Source organism: Felis catus, chromosome C2 (assembly GCF_018350175.1).
Source record: "Felis catus isolate Fca126 chromosome C2, F.catus_Fca126_mat1.0, whole genome shotgun sequence".
In the NCBI taxonomy this organism is placed as follows: Eukaryota; Metazoa; Chordata; class Mammalia; order Carnivora; family Felidae; genus Felis; species Felis catus.
In genome coordinates, this window is record NC_058376.1 from 79,918,996 (window position 1) to 79,938,435 (window position 19,440).

Sequence of the window (19,440 nt, forward strand, 5' to 3'; positions counted from 1 at the left end):
GAAGGGCAGGCACCGTGTTTCCGTCATCCCACTAGCCTCAGAGCCTCACCTGACACTGCGCTAACAGAGTCAATAACTGTTTAGTAATGGACTAAGAGATAGACCCCATAGTGGATACTGCGTCCCTTTTCCCAGATCCCAAGTCAAAAACTCGGCAATGTTTACAAAAGCTTTCTGGTTTTTACTGGAGTCACACTGAGAGATCATGACGGGTTGCCAAGCTATGGCCTCACATCACAAAATTAACTGCTTTTCCCATTTTTAACAGTTTCCGCCTTCTCCTGATGAAGGATGGCTTTCCTGCAGAGGCCGTATCGTGGCGGTGTCATCAGGCACTGTCTTGCAGGAGCGCAGGTGAGCCCGGATGTGAGGCAGCTGGTGACCTGTGGGGCTGGCCTCAGCTCGGTGCCCAGTACTCACACAGGCTCGCAGTAAGGCTCTGGGGCCCATTCGTCACCATGTACTGAACTGGAAAAGATAGCGATGCGAGGTAGCACTTAAAATGATGCACACCAGGGGTGCCTGAGTGGCTCAGTCGGTTAAGCGACCAACTTTGGCTCAGGTCAGGATCTCGCGGTTTGTGAGTTCGAGCCCTGCATCGGGCGGGCTCTGTGCCCAACAGCTCAAAGCCTGGAGCTGCTTTGGATTCTGCATCTCCCTATCTCTCTGCCCCTCGCCTACTCCTCACGTTCTGTCTGTCTCCTAATAACAAATAAACGTTAATTTTTTTTTTTAAATCAAAATGATACACACCAAAACATTATGATCCATTTTTAATGAAATATGTTCTGTAATCAAACCGATTCTAACTTTTTATCCATAATAACTTGACACAAAAATGAAAGGCAGGGAGAAGTGGGGAAAAGAGAATGTGGAACTTTTTTTTGTTAATATATTTTTTTATCACTTGGAATTTTACAATGAGTTTATTACTTTAAATTTTTTAAAATGTTTATTTTTGAGAGAGAGAGACAGAGAGAGAGAGAGAGATTGTGAGTGGGGGAGGGGCAGAAAGAGAGGGAGACACAGAATCCGAAGCAGGCTCCAGGCTCTGAGCTGTCAGCACAGAGCCTGATGAGGGGCTCGAACCCACAAACCTTGAGATCATGACCTGAGCTGAAGTCGGATGCTTAACCGACTGAGTCACCCAGGAGTCCCTCTACTGGGTAACTTTGAACAATATACCTTCTGTGCCTTAGTTTCCTCATCCATAAATTGGGGATTTTATTACTTTTAAAACTGGATATAGGGAAAAGCTTAATGGGTAAATGCATGTAGTCAGTGAGCCACATTGTATGGGTCCAAATCCAGGCACTGTCACTTAGTAACTATGTGACCACCAGTAAATGACTTAGCCTTTCTGTGTCTCAGTTTCCTGTGAAGGGATAGGAATTACAGTATGGACCTCATAGAGTTCTTGTGTGCATTAATATAGGTAAAGTACTTAGAAATATTTACGAGGCAAAGGCAGCATTCTATCACTATTCTTTACTACGATTTTCTTCCCAGTTAATTTTTAGGATGAGGAAGTAATCTGCTGTTTCTTTGCCCAGTTTCTGCGGCCTCAAGAAGTGGGTTGTAGCTTCTGCTATTTCTTGCATCATATCGCCTCTGGGAAGAATGGCCTGCACTCCCATGTGGAAAGTGCAGCTACCTGTGAGCTTCGTGTTGGACTCTGATCAGTTTCCATCAGTAAGTCCTCTTGGACATTGAAACCACTCTGGACTGAATCTCAGAGTTCCATTGCCCTCTTGGATTTTGCTTAATTGCCTTTGCAAAGAGCAACACAGATTAAGTAACTGTTATGTCTCTTGCAACTGCATTTTCTACTGTATCATAGAATGTACTCTCCAGTATATCATGTATTAAGTTCTTTTTAAACTTCCTCTTTCTCCCATCTACCGGCATAAATTCACAGGAAGAGTTTCCTGTCCCTCTGTATCATCTTTTTAAAACTAGGTAGGAGATTTAAGACAATTTGATGGTTATAGCCTGAGGGTGTCCCGTGTCCATTTGACAAATACAGACTATTCATTGCTTGTTCATATCAACTTCATTGGGGGAAAATGGTCCATAGAAGCTTTACTGATAATATAAACTCATTAAAAAACATTTAATATTCAAATTCTGAGTATTAGTTGCTTCCTAATATAAGCACTATAAACTATTTATTTCTCCATTTGCTCAACACTTAATCCAGTAGGTCTCAATTAGTTGTACACAACAGAACGCTCTATGGAGTTGTTTTGTGTGATAGAATGAAGGTTCTTCCCATCTTCCTACAGAGAGGTCTGGGTTTGCAAGAAGCTTAGTAGATCAGAACCACCCAGGGCTAGAATGTTAAGAGAACAGCATTGGAAACACTAGCCAGTTTATGGCGAAAAGGGAGAGAGAACATTGGCTTTAAATGGCCCATTACCAATATGCAAATCTGATCACAAACCTCAGTCTTAAAACAATTCAGTGATTCCACATCTCCTCTAAGACAAAATCTCAAGTCTTGAATGGTGTTTAAGGATCTTTCCACTAACTGGAAAAGACATCTGCATCCCTATGTTTATAGCAACATTACTTACAATAGCTAAGGCATGGAAATAACCTGTGTTTATCAATGGATGAATGGATAAAGAAGTTGTGATATATATATATATATATATATATATATATATGTATATATATATATATACACACACACATATGTGTATGTATATGTATATACATGTACATATGTATATGTACATATGTATATATGTATATGTACACATGTACATATGTATATGTATATGTACATGTGTATATATGTATATGTACATATACATATGTATATATGTACATATATATGTATATATACATGTATATATATACATATGTGTATATACATACACATATACATGTGTATATATATATATATGGAAATTGTCCCATTTTCAACAACTTGGATGGACCTTGAGAGGATTATGCTAAGTGAGGTAAGTCAGACAGAGAAAGACAAATATTGTACGATCTCGCTTATATGTGGATCCCCCAAAAATAAAACAAAAAATCCCCCAACAAATACAACTAATACAGAAAAACAAAGTCATAGAAAAAGGTATCAGATTTGTGGCTACCAGAGGCAGGGGGTCGGGGGAGGGGGAACTAGGAGGAAAAGGGTCCACAGGTACAAATTTGCGGTGAGAAGATAAACAAAGACTAAGGAGGGAATGTAAAACTTGACGACTATGGCTAACGCTGCTGTATGATATATAGAAAAGTTGTTAGGAGTGAATCTTTTTTTTTTTCAACGTTTATTTATTTTTGGGACAGAGAGAGACAGAGCATGAACGGGGGAGGGGCAGAGAGAGAGGGAGACACAGAATCGGAAACAGGCTCCAGACTCTGAGCCATCAGCCCAGAGCCCGACGCCGGGCTCGAACTCCCGGACCGCGAGATCGTGACCTGGCTGAAGTCGGACGCTTAACCGACTGCGCCACCCAGGCGCCCCAGGAGTGAATCTTAAGGGTTCTCATCACAAGGAAAAAAATGGTCTTTTCTTTTTTTGCTCTCTTTTTTTGTGGTGTCTCCATGAGATGATGGCTGCCTAGTGCAATGACACCAGTAATCATTTCACAATATATGTGAGCCAGATGGCCACACTGCACACCTGGACTTAAACCTGAAAAAAAAAACTGAGAAAGAAATAAAAATAATAAAAATAATAAAATAATTAAAAAAAATCCTTCGTAATCCAGCTCCCACATATCTCCCCGGCCTCTTTATCACTGCTCCCTGTGATGCTGATATACTAAATGATACAGAGTTTCCAAAATGATGCTAGATTATTTTGTCCTTGAAATATTTGTTGCTCGTTCCCCCTGCTTACAATACACTTATCCCCCTGATTTGGTTAGCCAGTCAATTGCTGACTCATCAAGGGTCATGCAAGCGTCACCCCTTCTGGAAGCCTCTTTTAAATATGTGTGGTACACATATTCATCCGAATACACTCTGTGCTCAGAGGGAAAACTTGGTAGTGCCGCAAAGGAGAAGAGATCAATGTAAAAGCTTTCATATTAAGGCAAGATGAAAAAGGATTTCATAAATCTGAGGTTGAGTTGGATACATCCAAAAAGGGGTGTTTCGAGAACATATATGTCTTGCATTTTAACATTGAGGTCAGTGGGTAGTTTGCCCCAAATTTAAAACCAAGAGCTACATCTGCAAGATTTTCTTATTTTTTAATTTTTTTTAACGTTTATTTATTTTTGAGACAGAGAGAGACAAAGCATGAACGGGGGAGGGTCAGAGAGAGAGGGAGACACAGAATCCGAAACTGGCTCCAGGCTCTGAGCTGTCAGCACAGAGCCCGACGCGGGGCTCGAACTCCCGGACCGCGAGATCATGACCTGAGCCGAAGTCGGACACCCAACTGACTGAGCCACCCAGGTGCCCCCATCTGCAAGATTTTCAATGGCAATACCCGAAATTCTAGGTCCACTGTGTACAATGAACCAGGTGGGGTTTATCTAGTAAGGACTCCCATAGATAAAGCTTGGACATGTCAACGTACATCGAGTCACTGCAGACAAGGAGTGTAAAAGGCTCGTACATCACTATGCGGATGGACTGCCTGTATTTTCTAAGCATCTTTCCTTACCCTCCAGTAACCGAATGCTGAATTCTTACTGAGTAAGAAGCAATAACTGGAAGCTGTTGCCATGTAAGAATTACAAGTTAAAATTGTGCAGCTTTTATAGTACAATAACTTAGACAATTAAACTACATGTGGATATCAACTTGACATTTCAGCTTGGATTTCTCAGATTTTAACATCTTCCACGCTGTGCTGCTGATCTCCCCACCAGCCTCCTCCTCCTTTTTCCTACCTCTCTGATGGCCACTCAGGTGCTCAGGTCAAACACCCAGGGGGCGCTTTCTACTTTTCTGTCTCACACATACTCCACATTCAACCTTTTGGTACATCCTGTCAAAATATGTCTAGCATGGGGGCGCCCGGGTGGCTCAGTGTGTTAAGTGTTAGACTTTCTCTCAGGTCAGGATCTCGTGGTTCGTGGGTTCGAGCCCCACGTTGGGCTCTGACATCATGGAGCCTGCTTGGGATTCTCTCTCTCTCCCTGTCTGCCCCTCCCCAACTTGCATTCTCTCTCTCTCTCTCTCTCTCTCTCTCTCTCTCAAAATAAACTTTTAAAAAAAATGTATGTATAGAATCTCTGGCCACATCACCAGAGTCTGACCCCATCTGTCTGTCATCTTGCAGTGACACGATCTTCTCTTATGTTGGCAAAGCATCCTAACTTCTCCCCCTGCATCCTTGCTTGTCTCCCACAGTGTACTCCTAAATTGGCACGCGGGTGATTCTATTCGAATTTAAGTTACAGCATGATGCTCTGCTGATCGAAATCTTCTTACCAGCTCACGTGAATGGCCGAGCAGGCCGTGTGCAGTCTGGCTCTCGTGCAGTGTCCCATCTCCTCTAGTCCTACGCTGGCTTGGGAGAAGCCACTCTGCCACGCTGGCCAGCTCACTATTCCCTGGACACGCAGGTGCACTCCCACTGGAGGGGCTGGGCTGGGCTGAATCATGGCCCCCAAAGATAGTCACGTCCTACCCTTGGAACCTGGGAATGTTACCACGCATAGCAAAAAGGTCTTTGCAGATGTCGTTAAGAGCCTTGAAATGGGGAGGTTTTCCTGGATTATCTGGGTGGGCCCTAAATGCAATCACATATATAAGAGGGAGGCAGAAAGAAATTCTACCACACGCAGAGAAGACAATGAATGGGAAGACAGACCAGAGGGAGACTCCAGGATGCTGGCCTTGAAGATCGGAATGATGAGGTCACAGGCCAAGGATTGATTCTTGTCTGGGGCTTCCGGACAGAGTGTGGCCCTGCACCTTGGTTTTGGCCCAGTGATACTGATTTTAGACTTTTGGCCTCCAGAACCGTGTGAGAATACATTTCTGTTATTTTCAGCCACCAAGTCTGCAGTAATTTGTTCCGGTGACCTCAGGAAATGAGCACAGGGACTTTGCACTTGCTGTTTGCCCCACCTGGGATGCTGGTGCTCCCATTGGCAGGACGCCCCTTCTCCCCACACTGTCTAAACTGTGACCCTCCCTAACCCTTTCCATCCATCCATTCTCTATCTCCCTCTTCTGTTGATTTAAAACAAAACAATACAAAACAAAACTAAACAAAAACCCATGTCCTATTAGCATCCACCACAGCACCATTTTGTTGTTTATCTCTCTCAGTAGAATGTAGCACCATGAAGGAAGGATTTTTAACTTATTTGCACTATGCTATTCCCAGCACCTCGAAAAGAACCAGACATAACAAGAACTCGAGGCATATTTATTGAATGTTGAATGAATAAATACAACTAAAGCATACAATATGTCATATAGGTGATTAAGTCATCAAGGCATCAGTAATGTATTACTCTTCACTTGAAATAAACTAATTTGAGTGTGCATATCCAATGGGACGTACAAAAAATTAATGATTTAATCTAATTAATTGTCTAGTGCTTTGACAGGGCTAACAGTAGTATTGTCATCTTGAACTCTGGGATGACAGACAAAACAATTATTGATATTAGTTTAATTCATTTATAACATCATTTTATATGAAGAAAGGCTGAAATTACTGGAGTAAAAATACAGTTGCAATAATGTTAAAGCTCCATTGGAAAATATCAGCATGGACTTATGATTTAATGAAATATGTCTCTTCAGGCTCATCTGCTTAAGCAGTTTACGAATAGCATCACCCCCAGCACACGACTGGTCTTCAGCCCTAGCATACAGATAATGGTCTCTGATATTTCTTAAAACGGTGACCAACATGTCTGATATGTCCGAGTGAAGTAAGAAGTCTATTTAAAAATTAGGTATCCTCCTTGAGGGTAGGTAGATTTAGGGTCCCCCCCTACTTTTGGATAAATGGCATTGTTAAGATTATAGTGCCAGGAAAAATGATATTCTAGACCTATAACTACAAAAGTCATTCCAAGAAGCTATGAGTATTCGAATTCCCCTTCAATCCCAGCGTTTGAGGGGTACCTTCGCGGGCAGGTCATGTATGTGTGTCCCTCTCTGCACTACTGTTCATCCGAGCACGTCTTGGATATTACATGAATCTTTGTTGCTATGAACTGAATGAAATTCACACCTATTGTACTTCTATAATGGGCAAATCTATACACGATGGTGTCTGTGGAGATTTATTATATGGTTCTTGTCTTACTGGAATCCACAGTAAGTCTAAATTGTAAAGGATACACACAGTAAAGCCTCGCTGCTATTCATTCATTAAACAAGATAATACTCAGCGCCTACTATGAGTTTGAGGTTTTGTTACTCACTGGAGAAAACATAAAAGATGAAGAAGACAGTCTTGCGGAGGGAATGGAATGACAGCATGGCAGGTGCTATAGAAGATGGGTGTCCAAGGTTCTAGAACATTTACCAAGAGCTTCCTATTGCCAGACACTGTCTCCCATACTTTTCTTCTTTCACCTTCTTTGCTCATCTGCCTAATACCTTTCTCAGGGTAGGGGCATGATGGTTTCTCTAGGCCTCTTTCAGTTTATGATCTATGACCATCTTAATGAAAATGTTCAAAAGGCCTATTGCTAGATTTGGTACTTTGGGACAATCTAAGCAATGGGGAAAGGCAGGGATTATACCCATTTTGTTTTACATTGTGTAATAGATCACACATACAGAAGAGTACAGAAAGCATACATATACAATTTAAAGAATTACGCAATGCAATGGAAATCTGCATAACACATACCCAGTCAGAAAAATCTTTGCCAGCCCTCCTATCCATAATATGTAATAATCTCCTATCACCTCTCCCCCCTCCCCACAGAGATAACTACTATCTTGACATTAGGACAATCATTTTCTTGGTCTTTAAAAAAGATATGTCATGGAGCGCCTGGGTGGTTCAGTCAGTTGGGCAGCCGAGACTCTTGATTTCGGCTCAGGTCGTGATCTCAAGGTCGTGAGATTGAGCCCCACAGGGGGCTCTGCACTGGCAGCAGTCAGTCTGCTCCCTCTGTCTCTGCCTCTCCTTCTCCCCCACTCGCTCTTTCTCTCTATAAACAAACAAAATATATGTCATATATATAACTACCCTGTACCATAGAAGCTGTTCAGCTCCATTGTTCCAGGCAGTGCCCATTCATTGTCCAGGTGGGTGCTGTGATGGATTCTATTGTTGTTTATAAGAGTCAGTTGTGGGGGTAAGCTTAGGAATCCCCCAGGCTTACACCAATGGGTTAATAAGGCATAAAGAAACACCAAGTCATAAAATGCTCACACCCGAGTTTGGGTAACCAGATTGGCACTCCAAGAATAAGAAGGCACAAAGGTGCCAAGAATAGGGAGGTGCAAAGGCACCCCAAAATAGGGAGGGGGTGCTGAAACCCCCAAAATAGAGAGAGGCAAAGGCCTGAAATCGAATTGGCACAAAGGTGCCATATACATAGGAATAACAAGATTAGATATTCAGGGTGAAAGCACCCCAAGTTTAGTACTACAGCAGAAAGCTGCTCTCATAGGAGAATAGGGCCAGGTCAGGTAAATTGGTGAATTGGACTTTAGACTGCTGAGCTGCAGGCAAAGCAGCCCGGAGAGGAGATGGTTAACAAAAGAAAAGGTGTCCTGTCAACACTGTGGTTATTCCCCCATCTGTCTCATCCCCTAGGCTGGCAAAGATAAACAGGCACAGCACCTCCTGTCTGCCGTTAACGACCATCTACCCATCTGCCCAGTGCCTGGATTTTGTTTTATATTTACCCAAACCCCAAACACTGTATGTCTTCAAAACCCCCTTTTCCCCTCTCACATCCACAAGTTAATGTCGCTAGTTTCTTTGTCTCTTTGTACACTCCCATCACGTTTACAAGCCTTCTGATCTGAATAAATATGGGGCAAGGACCCTTATTCGGGGCTCTTGTCTTTTTCCTGGACAGTAACCATCTCTCTTTTTAATCCTGCATCCGCTCTTTTGCTAGACAAAAGAGAACTTTAGACAGTCAGTGCCACTCCCTAAAATGCCCTCCACACTCCACCTTTGCCAAGATATATTTCCCTGCGCCATTGCAGACTTGGCTGTATGATTTGCTTTGGCCAATGGAACGTGAAGGAAAGTGGTGAATGTCATTTTAGAATGGAAGCTTTAAGAGCTGGCATGAGCTCCTCATGCTTCCTTATCACTATGTCATGATGCATGGGATTGTCCCAGAGAGGAGCTATGGCTGTGTGTGTGTGTGTGTGTGTGTGTGTGTGTGTATTGAGCCTCAGCTCATCAGAAACTGCCAGGTTCTCTGAGTATAGCTAAGGAACATTGACGGAGGCCCTCATCTTAGACAGAAGTCAGCATAGGCTTTATCTGCTGAAAGTTATCTCCAGACACTCTGAATTTGACTGTCTCCTTTCAGCAGAGAATTCTATAGTCTTTCTTCCTGAGCCACTAACTTGCTTACTCAACCCCTCTTATCTTTTCTTTTCCTAGCAGGGAGCACTCTCTGCTCCCACCCTACTCTTTTTATGCATGTACTTGACATACATAGTGTGACAATTGTGCATGAAATTCTTGCCTCGGAGAATAAGGCCCTGAAAACAGTGACCGTAGATATGGCCGCCCTTAATACAGACTTCGAGGTGCCTGAAGCTTAGAAGCTGGACCCTTGAATTCCAGGAAGCTACCTGGAAGTAGCTTCACTGTATCCCCTGAGAGCTGTGTACCATTCTGACCATGGGAACACCCCCAGACTCAGAGTCAGCCCCCACTCAGAGCGTGGAGTTTGGGCCGTGCTGCCTCCAAGTGCTGCATCCTGGGGATGGGGAGGCCTTGCTAACCACTCTTGAAGAAGATTCCCTGGGAACCTTGGATTTGTTCTCTAGCACCTTCCATGGATCTTTGAATTGTGGAGGGATAGGGGAAGACAGGACATAGCTTGCATTTCCTCTGGATTTGTTGCTTAGTTAAGACATATCCTGAACCGCGAACTCGGTTTTATTTAACCTTCTTTTTTTTTCTTTGGCCCTCAAACGCCTCTGGAACATTTTCCCATCAGTAATAATGTCTGGCAATGACAAGGGCTTTTCCTGGGCCTAGAGTGGGTAGAGGGGGTATATCCCCCCCTCAAGACTGTATAGAAATCTCTGGGATAAGGGTTACTTATAGTTAGTTTCCAAAAACCCGCCAGTGATGTCTCCTCCAGGGCAAGCTGAGGGCAGGCCCAAGCTAGCACGGCCCCCTCCCCCAAGGTGGGGTATGTGTGACATTCCTCAGGCACTCCTGGCTGCCCAAGAACAAAGGAAAGGAAAGAAAACAAATGGCTAACTGACAGAGATCACAGTCATGCAGGACAGGAGTTTCCATCAGTTTCCAAGGCTTTAGTAAATTACAAGTAAAAGGCAATCTTATCAATAGCCTAATCTCCAGAAGCTCAGTTTCCTGGAGCGCCTCATATCACCCTCTCCTCCATCGTGATGTGGGGAACAAAGGCAAGATGAAAATGGCAGGTAAAATTCAATTTCTTTACAATCTGCAGCCCGTTGACCAATATTTGAGAGTAGAACATTTCTCCAGGAACCCCCTTCTGTTAACCCCCCTCTGTTAATGCCTTACTAGAGGGAAGACGACCTTAGCTTGATGACAGCAAGGCCTCAAGTATCTTAGGAGTCCTCTTTAGCATATCAAAGTCCTTCTGGATGCCTCCCTTTTGACTTTACCTCCCCAACTCCAAAATATATAACCTGTCAGTCTTCACAACCCCAGTGCAGTTCTTTCTGCCTGAGCGTCCTATTCCCGTGCTTAATAAAATCACCTTTTGCACCAAAGAGGTCTTCAAGAATTCTTTCTTGGCCGTTGACTCCGGACTCCCACCACTCTAAAACCCCACCATACTCACCTCCCCAACTCTTTATTACTTTTATATTTTAGACTCTGCACTGTCATCCCCTGTGTTATTCACACAAGTAACATTTCAGTAATGGACATTTTGCAAAAAGTATTTTTTTTAAGAATTTTTTAAATGTTTATTTACTCTTGAGAGTGAGAGACAGAGTGAAAGTGGGGGAGGAGCAGAGAGAGAGCAAGACACAGAATCCGAAGCAGGCTTCAGGCTCCGAGCTGTCAGCACAGAGCCCAATGCGGGGCTCGAACTCACGTACCGTGTGATCATGACCTGAGCCGAAGTCAGATGCTCAACCAACTGAGCCACCCAGGCACCTTGCAAAAAGTATTTGTTAATATGTATTGACTCACATTCCAAGTTGAAGAGGAGACTGGTTCTTCTATCCCTCTCCCCTTGGCCAATTTTGTTTGCAGAATACAGGTGCATAGTAATTTATTTTATAAAGGAATAAAAATTCCTTTATAAAAATTATTCTCTAAATTAAAAATACAGCAGTAACGTATAATGAAACTGCCAGTGCGTGATGTGGCCACAGCTGTACACATTTTTACATTAGTGAGCTCTTAATTTGTGGCTTCTGGAGCAAACCAGAGCCATTTGCAGAAAATTGAGGTAATATCTGTGTTCATTGGTTGTATCTCAAGCACGGTTTTTTTTTCTTGAGAGAAAACAGGGCTGTTATATAGAAAGATGAATTACATTGGTCTCTGCCTAGAGGGCTCCCATTCTAAATTAAACCTGATGCTAGGCCTAAGGGGATTGCATCATTTGGGTAAAAACAAACAGATGAACCCGGATAAGTCTCACCCTCTATCTTTTTGGTTTTCCTTCTTTGTCATTTGTTCTGGCAACAACGGCACAATATTTTTCAGATTCACTCCTGGCAGGTGGCTCCAGGCTGGGCCATAAGCTCCTCAGTTCATTCAATTCCTGGGAACTCACCGGTCCTCTGACCTGTCTCACCTCCGCTGGCAGCTGGCCCTGAGGAGGTGTGAGCGGCCCTGCTAAAGCTTCGGCCAGGTCATTTCCCATTTCTGAGCTTCAGATGTCTTACTTCAATGTCAAGAGATAAAGAGCTCAATGAAGAAATCAGATTTTTAAGAATAGTCCCTTCGAGGGGTGTGTGGGTGGCTCAGTTGGTTAAGCATCTGACTTCAGCTCAGGTCATGATATCCCAGTTCATGGGTTCGAGCCCCACCTCGGGTTCTGTGCTGACAGCTCAGAGCTTGGAGCCTGCTTTGGATTCTGTGTGTGTGTGTCTCTCTCTGCCCCTCCCCCACTCATGCTCGCGCGCGCGCTCTCTCTCTCTCTCAAAAATAAATAAACATTAAAAAAAAAAAAAAGAATAGTCTCTTCTAGAGCTCCCGGTCAAGTAATTTTGCCCTTTCTGAGATCTCTGGCACAAAGCTGGTAGAGGGACACTTTCCCATTCCAAGATATGACCCAAGGGTATTGTCCCAGACCTCATCCAACGCAAAAACCGCTTGGAGACAAGTGTCAAGACTGGAACTCAGCACTGAAAAGTCTCTTCCAGTTCCCAGAAATGTTTCCAATGCTGTATTCCCGGTCTGTGCCTCTAATGAGGTTTTGGGGTGATGGCGGGGTCCGGAGCCGATGGCCAAGAAAGAATTCTTGAAGACCTCTTTGGTGCAAAATAGGTGCTTTAATAAAAGCACGGGAACAGGACCCTGAGGCAGAAAGAGCTGCACTGGGGTTGTGAAGACTGACAGGTTATATACTTTGGAGTTGGGGAGGTAAAGTCAAAAGGGAGGCTTCCAATAGGACTTTGATATGCAAAAGATACTTGAGGCCTTGCTATGGTCAAGCTAAGGTTGTTTTCCCTCTAAAGGCGTTGACAGTAGGACGGTAGGAGGTTCCTAGAGAAATGTTCTACTCTGTATTTGCCTCAAGTGTTTGTCAGCAGGCTGCAGGTTATAAGGAAATTTAATTTTACTTGCCATTGCCTTCTTGCCTTTGTTCCCCGTATCACGATAGAGGCGTGATGTTGGGGTTCCAGGAAACTGAGTCTATGGGTTTCCGGAGATTAGGCTATTGATAAGTTTGTCTTTTTCTTGTAATTTACTAAGACATTTGTAAATTGATGGAGACTCTATGATCCCTATGAGTTAAACATTTGTTTTCTTTCCTTTCTTTGCTTTTGGGCAGCCAGGAGTGCCTGAGGAATATCACACACATCCCACCTGGGGCGGAGGGTGTGTGCTAACTTGCACTTTGTCCTCAGCCCGCCTTCTGCTCTCTCATCACCTCCACATTCCCAGGGATCCGATTTCCAGGTTAAAGAATCATGATGGGGCGCCTGGGTGGCTCAGTAGTCGGTTGAGCGTCCGATTTCAGCTCAGGTCATGATCTCACAGTCTGTGAGTTTGAGCCCCGCATCGGGCTCTGTGCTGACAGCTCAGAGCCCGGACCCTGCTTCGGAATCTGTGTCTCCCTCTCTCTCTGCCCCTCCCCCACTCATGCTCTGTCTCTCTCTCTCTCTCTCTCTCTCTCTGTCAAAAATAAATAAACATTAAAAAAAAAATCATGAGCTGGGGCACCTGGGTGGCTCAGTTCGTTGAGCGTCCGACCCTTAATTTCAGCTCGGGTCATGATCTCACAGTTGGTGAGTTCGAGCCCCACATCGGGCTCTGTCTGTGCTGATGGCACAGAGCCTGCTTGGGATTCTCCGTCTCCCTTTCTCTCTGCCTCTACCCTGCTTGCTCTCTCTCTCTCTCTCTCTGTCTCTCCCCTCCAAATAAATAAATAAACTTAAAAAAATTAAAAATAAAAAGAATGAGCTGATTACTTCTGGAAGAGGCCCTAGATGCTATCTAGCCGGCCTCTCCTGTGCAGGTGGGTAGACAGAAGTCCATTGAGGGAAACTCTTGGATTCTGAGGCCGAGCAGACACAAGGCAGAGCCAGGAGAAGCTGCCCAACCACCTGGTCTTTTCCCCTCCAGGGCTGCTTCCCCCAGGTGTCTGTGTCTTCGTCTGGATTATGCAAATTTGGAGTCAAGTTCCCTCCTAGTCTCTGAAGTACTTAAATTGGGCCTGAGGGAGCTGTGGGTACCCTATTGCCTGGCCTGTTTCAGTAGCAGCTGATGCAGCAGCAGCTTGCAGCACAGAACAACCTTTTTCCTCCAGAAGCTTCTTAGTGCAGCTTGGGACCGGGAGCCAAATATGTGCTTTAACAATTCTATGACTCTCTGCATCTGGACTGTTATTCTTGTGTTTTTTTACGGCGTGCTAAACTGCATTCTATCTCACAGCTGGCTTGAGATCTTTCTGAGCAAAGGGCATCCTACTTCTGTCCCCACCCCTATGTGTCAGGAGCTCAAGAGTACTGCATTGAGCAGTATGCATTTGAGCAAATGAGCTTGGCGTTGGAAAGCCTGGATGTGAATGTAGAATGAGGCCGCTGGGAGCTGTGTAAACCTCGGTTTCCTGATCTGGCTGAAGGGGGAACGAATTCCCACCTTGGCCAGCACACAGGTCAAGCAGTTGGTGCTTGGTGCACGGTGAATGATGGTTCCCACACATCAGGGGTGTACGACCTGCAGGCTTTGCACCCCCCCATCCCTTGTTTCTCTTTGGCTCCCTAGGGGGTCACAGTTACCATAGCACACGCTGTGCAGAATGCCTGGGAGAGCAGTAGGTGAAGCAGGAGGGTGGAGATCCTGGAAGGCCTGGATAGGTCCGACCCGGGCCTGAGCCTTCCAGCCTGCTTCTTCCTCTCGGTGTCACTACCCAGCCCTGCCTCCCAAGCCCAGCTCGGGGCCCTGGAACTCTCTTTTGGGACTTCCCTCCTCCCCAGCCCTGGCTCTTGGCTCCCTGCCCAGCTGCCATGGTAACCACTTCCAGGGTGACAAAGGAGGTTGCTGGGTCCTGTTCCCTCTGGTCCGGTTGATGAGGATTTTCAGACGGCAGAGACGGAACTGCTCTGCACCTACCTGGGCTCCTTCTGTGTTCTCGCGCAGGCTGAACGGAAACTTCCATCCTTGCCAACAAGACCATGTGTACCACCAGCCTGACCACTTGCGAGTGGAAGAAAGTCTTCTATGAGAAGATGGAGGTGGCCAAGCCGGCCGACAGCTGGGAACTCATCATGGATCCCAACCTCAAGCTCAACGAGCTGGCCCCTGGCTGGAAGCAGTACCTGGAACAGCATGCCTCGGGCAGGTGAGCGGCCCAGGGAGGAGGGGCCTGTAGGCAGGCCTGCCTGGGGGCACCTTCCAAGTGGAGATGCAGAGATCAAATGGAGCCCGGTCCTGGGGTCAGCTCAGGTGAGGGGGCAGAGAAGGACTTCCAGGTGGGTCAGAGAGGCCTGGGTTCTAATTCCAGCTGTATCATTCCCTCCCTGGGTGACCTTAACAAGTTGTGTTCTGTCTTTGGGTCTTGGTTTTCTATAATAAACGAAGAGCTACAATGGCCCTGCAATCTTTGACATTTTAGATGTTTGCACATTTCGTAGTCTCTTACAGAATGGTGGGGACTGAGAGAGGAGGCCATGAGGTCCGCTGAGAAAACTTTAGCTTAGGATTGGGGCCTGTGCTCCGGTCCTAAGTCTAGTTAGTCAACTCAGTCCAATTTGATCTGAATACCGGAAGTTGGCCAATCAAGACCCTTCCAGCTCTATTGTCTATGGGCCAGCGGCCAAAGGACTTAGCTTTGGGCATGATTTCCCTTAAGACCTTAGAGCCCAGTGTCCTATGCTTTATAGGACCCTTGTGACTTCCACAGTGCAAGGAGTTCCATAGGCTCAGGGGACATGTCCATCTGAAACGCACATGCCTCTCCTTCTAGGGTGTGATTTGGAATCAGGACCACAGAATGCCCTGCCCAAGCTGCCTCAAGCTCATCTTCAGGGTCTGTGTAGGCCTCTTCCCTGGGTCCACTGATTCAAGGACAGATAATGCCCCTAGACCCCCAGGGAGGCCGACAAGGGGCTGTATTTTGGGGGTGTGGACACACACACCGGGTTGTTCATGCATGTTTGTATGTGTAACGCCTCAGGTGCAGCATGCCGGTGAAGGTGGAATCAGGAGGCAGACCGTGGGTAGGAAGCTGTCCGTGGGGAGCTAAGACCTGTAAATATGAGACCGGGTCCTGACTCTGTCTCTGACTAGCTGGGTGCACATGGATGGCTCTCTTTCTCTCCGCTTCTGTTTTCATCTCAATAAAATGAAAGGTTGACTAGATGATCCTTATGGTCCCCTTGCGCTAGGTCTGGTATTTTGAAATTTAAGGTCTGAGGTGAAGCTTGAGGGAGAGGAAACAGCTCTGGATTGGTTTGATTAACAAGGTAGAGAAGGAGGAGACGGAAAACATGAAGCTCCTGAGGTGGCCGTTGGGAGGAGTGCAAAGGCCTGGAAACTTGGGTCACGGGCCCAGGGGATTAGGGGCTGAGCTGTATGGGCCTGTGGCTCCTCCTTGCCCCAGGTCTCAACTGGTCCTATCCTGGCTGGTGACCTGTGGCTCCCAGGTGGCCTCAGGCAGGCCTTCAGAACTGCCACTCCTGTGCTTATTATGTGCACAGGCTCACTCTCCCTGTAAGCCTTGAGATGCATTAATCTTGGTGCCCCACAACTCTGGCCCAGCAGGGTGGGGACCCCCTTCTGGGGGTCAGGCTGCTCTGTGGGCCAATCCTGCCTTGAGCTATGCCGGGTACTGTTCTGTGCTTGTGTTGTCGGTGGGCTCCAGGCCTCGGGGGCAATCTTGGCCTCATCTCTACCCCCCGGCCTGGACTATGTGATGCTTGGCATAAAGTAGGGGCTAGGTGGTATCTGTTGGACTGAATTTGAGTTCCTTGTCAGAGGTCCTTCAGAGCCATTGTACCGGGGACCCAGAGAGGGTCAGCAGTAAGGACAGTCAGGGGTCCACGGGACCCCTGACTACAAAGCTGATGTAACAAGGTCCTCCTGGAAGAGGTTCATCTCAAGGTTGAAAGAAACTGTCCTGGAGGTAATGAGTGTTCCATTACTGAAGGTGTGCAAGCACTGGGTGGGGGCTGAGGGAGTGGGGCTCGGCTAGATGAGTCCCAGACCACTTCCTTCCACAATTTCTGAGGCTGGGACTCTAGGGGGTCCAGGTTTGACGGAGTGGCCTGAATGTAAATGTGCATGTGTGTAGAGGGGGATGCCGACTACGGCCCACTTTTCCAGTGTCTGTTGCAGGGCTGGAGCAGGGTCTAGGGGTTACTCGTCAAGGCGTAAGAGAATGTTCTTTGTGACGGTACAGGGACCAAAGTCTCTCAGTCCTCCCCTGCTGCCCCATCACCCATCCAGCAGTCCATCTGCTGGATTCTTGGTGGTTTTTCTCCCAAGTATTCTTGGTGGTTTATGGTCGGTAGTTAGAAGCATCTCCTTTTCTCTCCACAGCAGGCGAGAGGCATGAGCGAGCCATCTCCGAGTCAGGGGACGTCTGAATGAAAAGAGCCTTATTGGACACCATTACTCTGCAATGCACGCATGAAAAATAAGGCCCAGATTGGGGGGGGGGGTGAGCTCTGTGCAGTGCACAGGTGCATGTCCAGAGTGCATTGTGTTACGCGGAGCTGAGGCCACAGAAGGGCGTGCAGGAGGCAGGCAGGAGAGCCCGCTGGAAGCCAGATAGCTCCAGTGCCAGATTTCTGAAGACACTGCTCCAGGCCCAGCGGGGTTCAGTGGGAGGAGGCAGAGCCTGCCGAGCGCTAAGGAGCCCAGGGGGCAGTGAACAAGCCGCCTCTATCTCTAAGCACAGGCACACAGGGCCCTTCCATTCCGGGCTCCTCCAGGCTGTCACGGGGAGGGAGGCCCACCTTCTGCATCCTTCCCTCCCCTCCCCGCAGGTTCCACTGCTCCTGGTGCTGGCACACCTGGCAGTCGACCCACGTGGTCATCCTCTTCCACATGTACCTGGACCGCGAGCAGCGGGCGGGCTCGGTGCGCATGCGCGTCTTCAAGCAGCTGTGCCACGAGTGCGGCACGGCGCGGCTGGACGAGTCGAGCATGCTGGAGGAGAACATCGAGAGCCTGGTGGACAACCTCATCACCAGCCTGCGCGAGCAGTGCTACGAGGAAGACGGCGGCCAGTACCGCATCCACGTGGCCAGCCGCCCGGACGCGGGTCCGCACCGCCCCGAGTTCTGCGAGGCCTGCCAGGAGGGCGTCGTGCACTGGAAGCCCAGCGAGAAGCTGCTGGAGGAGGAGGCCACCACCTGCACCTTCTCAGGGGCCTCCAAGCCAAGCGCCCAGGAGGGTTCCGGCTACAGCTTCTTCTCGCTTCGCTGGTGCCTCTTCGGGGCCGCCCTCTGCCTGCTCATTGTCTCCCTGCAGTTCTCCTTCCGCAGCTCTGCCTTCCTTTAGTGGAGCTGCGCCCGTGGGGTGGGAAGGTTCTGGCTGCAGTTCTTCTGCAGAGTCAACAGGACTCTGGACAGCTCCCTCCGGGCCTCAGTTTATTCCTCCATGGAATGGGAGGTTTGCTCTGGGAGATACTTAATGGTCCTGCCATTAAAATGTATAGTGATGGGGGAGGGGAAGAGGGTCTAGGGAGGATTTAGGCCCGGTGGTAGTAAATAAACCCACAGGGAGGTATCTTCTCCCTCCACTTCCTCCACATCCCGACCCCTCCTTTTTTGCTTCATTTCCATATCCCACATCCCATTAGGACCCCATTAGGTCCTGTCTTGCCCTGGCTTCATCTCAAGGCCGTCTTCAGCTGCCTCTGACCATCCTGCCGCGGTTCTCCTTGGAGAGGGCAGTGATCCCACCCTATGCGCGAATATTCAGTGCATTTTCATTCAGTCCCTCTCCTGGAGAGTCTGCTCCCACTCTTCTGAAAGTTTCAGATTGTTACTTTGGTGCTCGAGCCTGCTTGGCTGGAATCATTTAGAGCTGCACTGTCCAATATGGTGGCCAATATGTGGCTATTTGAATTTAAATGAATTAAGATGAAATGAAATTCAGAATTCAGTTCCTCAGTTGCACCAGCCACGTAGCAAGTGCCCAGTAGCCATATGTGGCTAGTGGCTACCATACTGTGCCGTGCAGATGTAGCACATCATCATAAAAATTTCTAGACTAGAGCTTGAAGTTACTAGTTAAACGTATGTGGACTCCTAAAAATAAGAGAGGGACACAGGTTTAAAGGTGCAGCAGGAAGTCTTCGGGGGGCAGGGACAGGTAGGCGTGTGGTGTGTTAGAGATACACAAATAAATGTGTAACCTCTGTGTTGCTGACTGTCAGTTGATTGGAATTTGTGGGTCCCGGTGTTGTCTAAGCTTATTTCCTGGGAAGGAGGACCTGTTGAAATTCACTGCAAGGTGATGGGACGCTCTCTTGGTCTCTCGTGCTCTTGCTGTGTGTGTGTATGTGTGTGTGTGTGTGAGTTTGGGGCTTCAAGAATATATTTCTGTGTTTTGAAGGAACATATGAGCTATGGCACCAGTAATTACCCATAATGGAGGGAGATGTTCTGTCATCCTGAATGAAAATACCTTTGTAGGCAATTCTATGGTTCTTC

The 19,440-nt window shown here is 46.9% G+C and overlaps 1 protein-coding gene across 1 annotated transcript; it reads left to right on the top strand.

Moving 5' to 3' along the window:
- The first annotated feature begins 291 nt into the window (after positions 1 to 291).
- RTP2 (receptor transporter protein 2) lies at positions 292 to 19,078 on the top strand. The gene is made up of 3 exons (XM_011286029.3): positions 292 to 354; positions 14,950 to 15,119; positions 17,767 to 19,078. Exons 1-3 carry the CDS (start codon positions 292 to 294, stop codon positions 18,281 to 18,283), a joined length of 750 nt encoding a protein of 249 aa, XP_011284331.2. The 3' UTR covers positions 18,284 to 19,078.
- The last annotated feature ends 362 nt before the right edge of the window (positions 19,079 to 19,440 follow it).

Bases quoted from the DNA above. Each gene is read 5' to 3' on its own strand.
- RTP2 (XM_011286029.3), top strand. From the start codon at position 292: ATGGCTTTCCTGCAGAGGCCGTATCGTGGCGGTGTCATCAGGCACTGT. The intron at 355-14,949 runs GTGAGCCCGGAT...CTTGCCAACAAG, and splicing joins ACTGTCTTGCAGGAGCGCAG to ACCATGTGTACCACCAGCCT. The intron at 15,120-17,766 runs GTGAGCGGCCCA...CCCTCCCCGCAG, and splicing joins GAACAGCATGCCTCGGGCAG to GTTCCACTGCTCCTGGTGCT.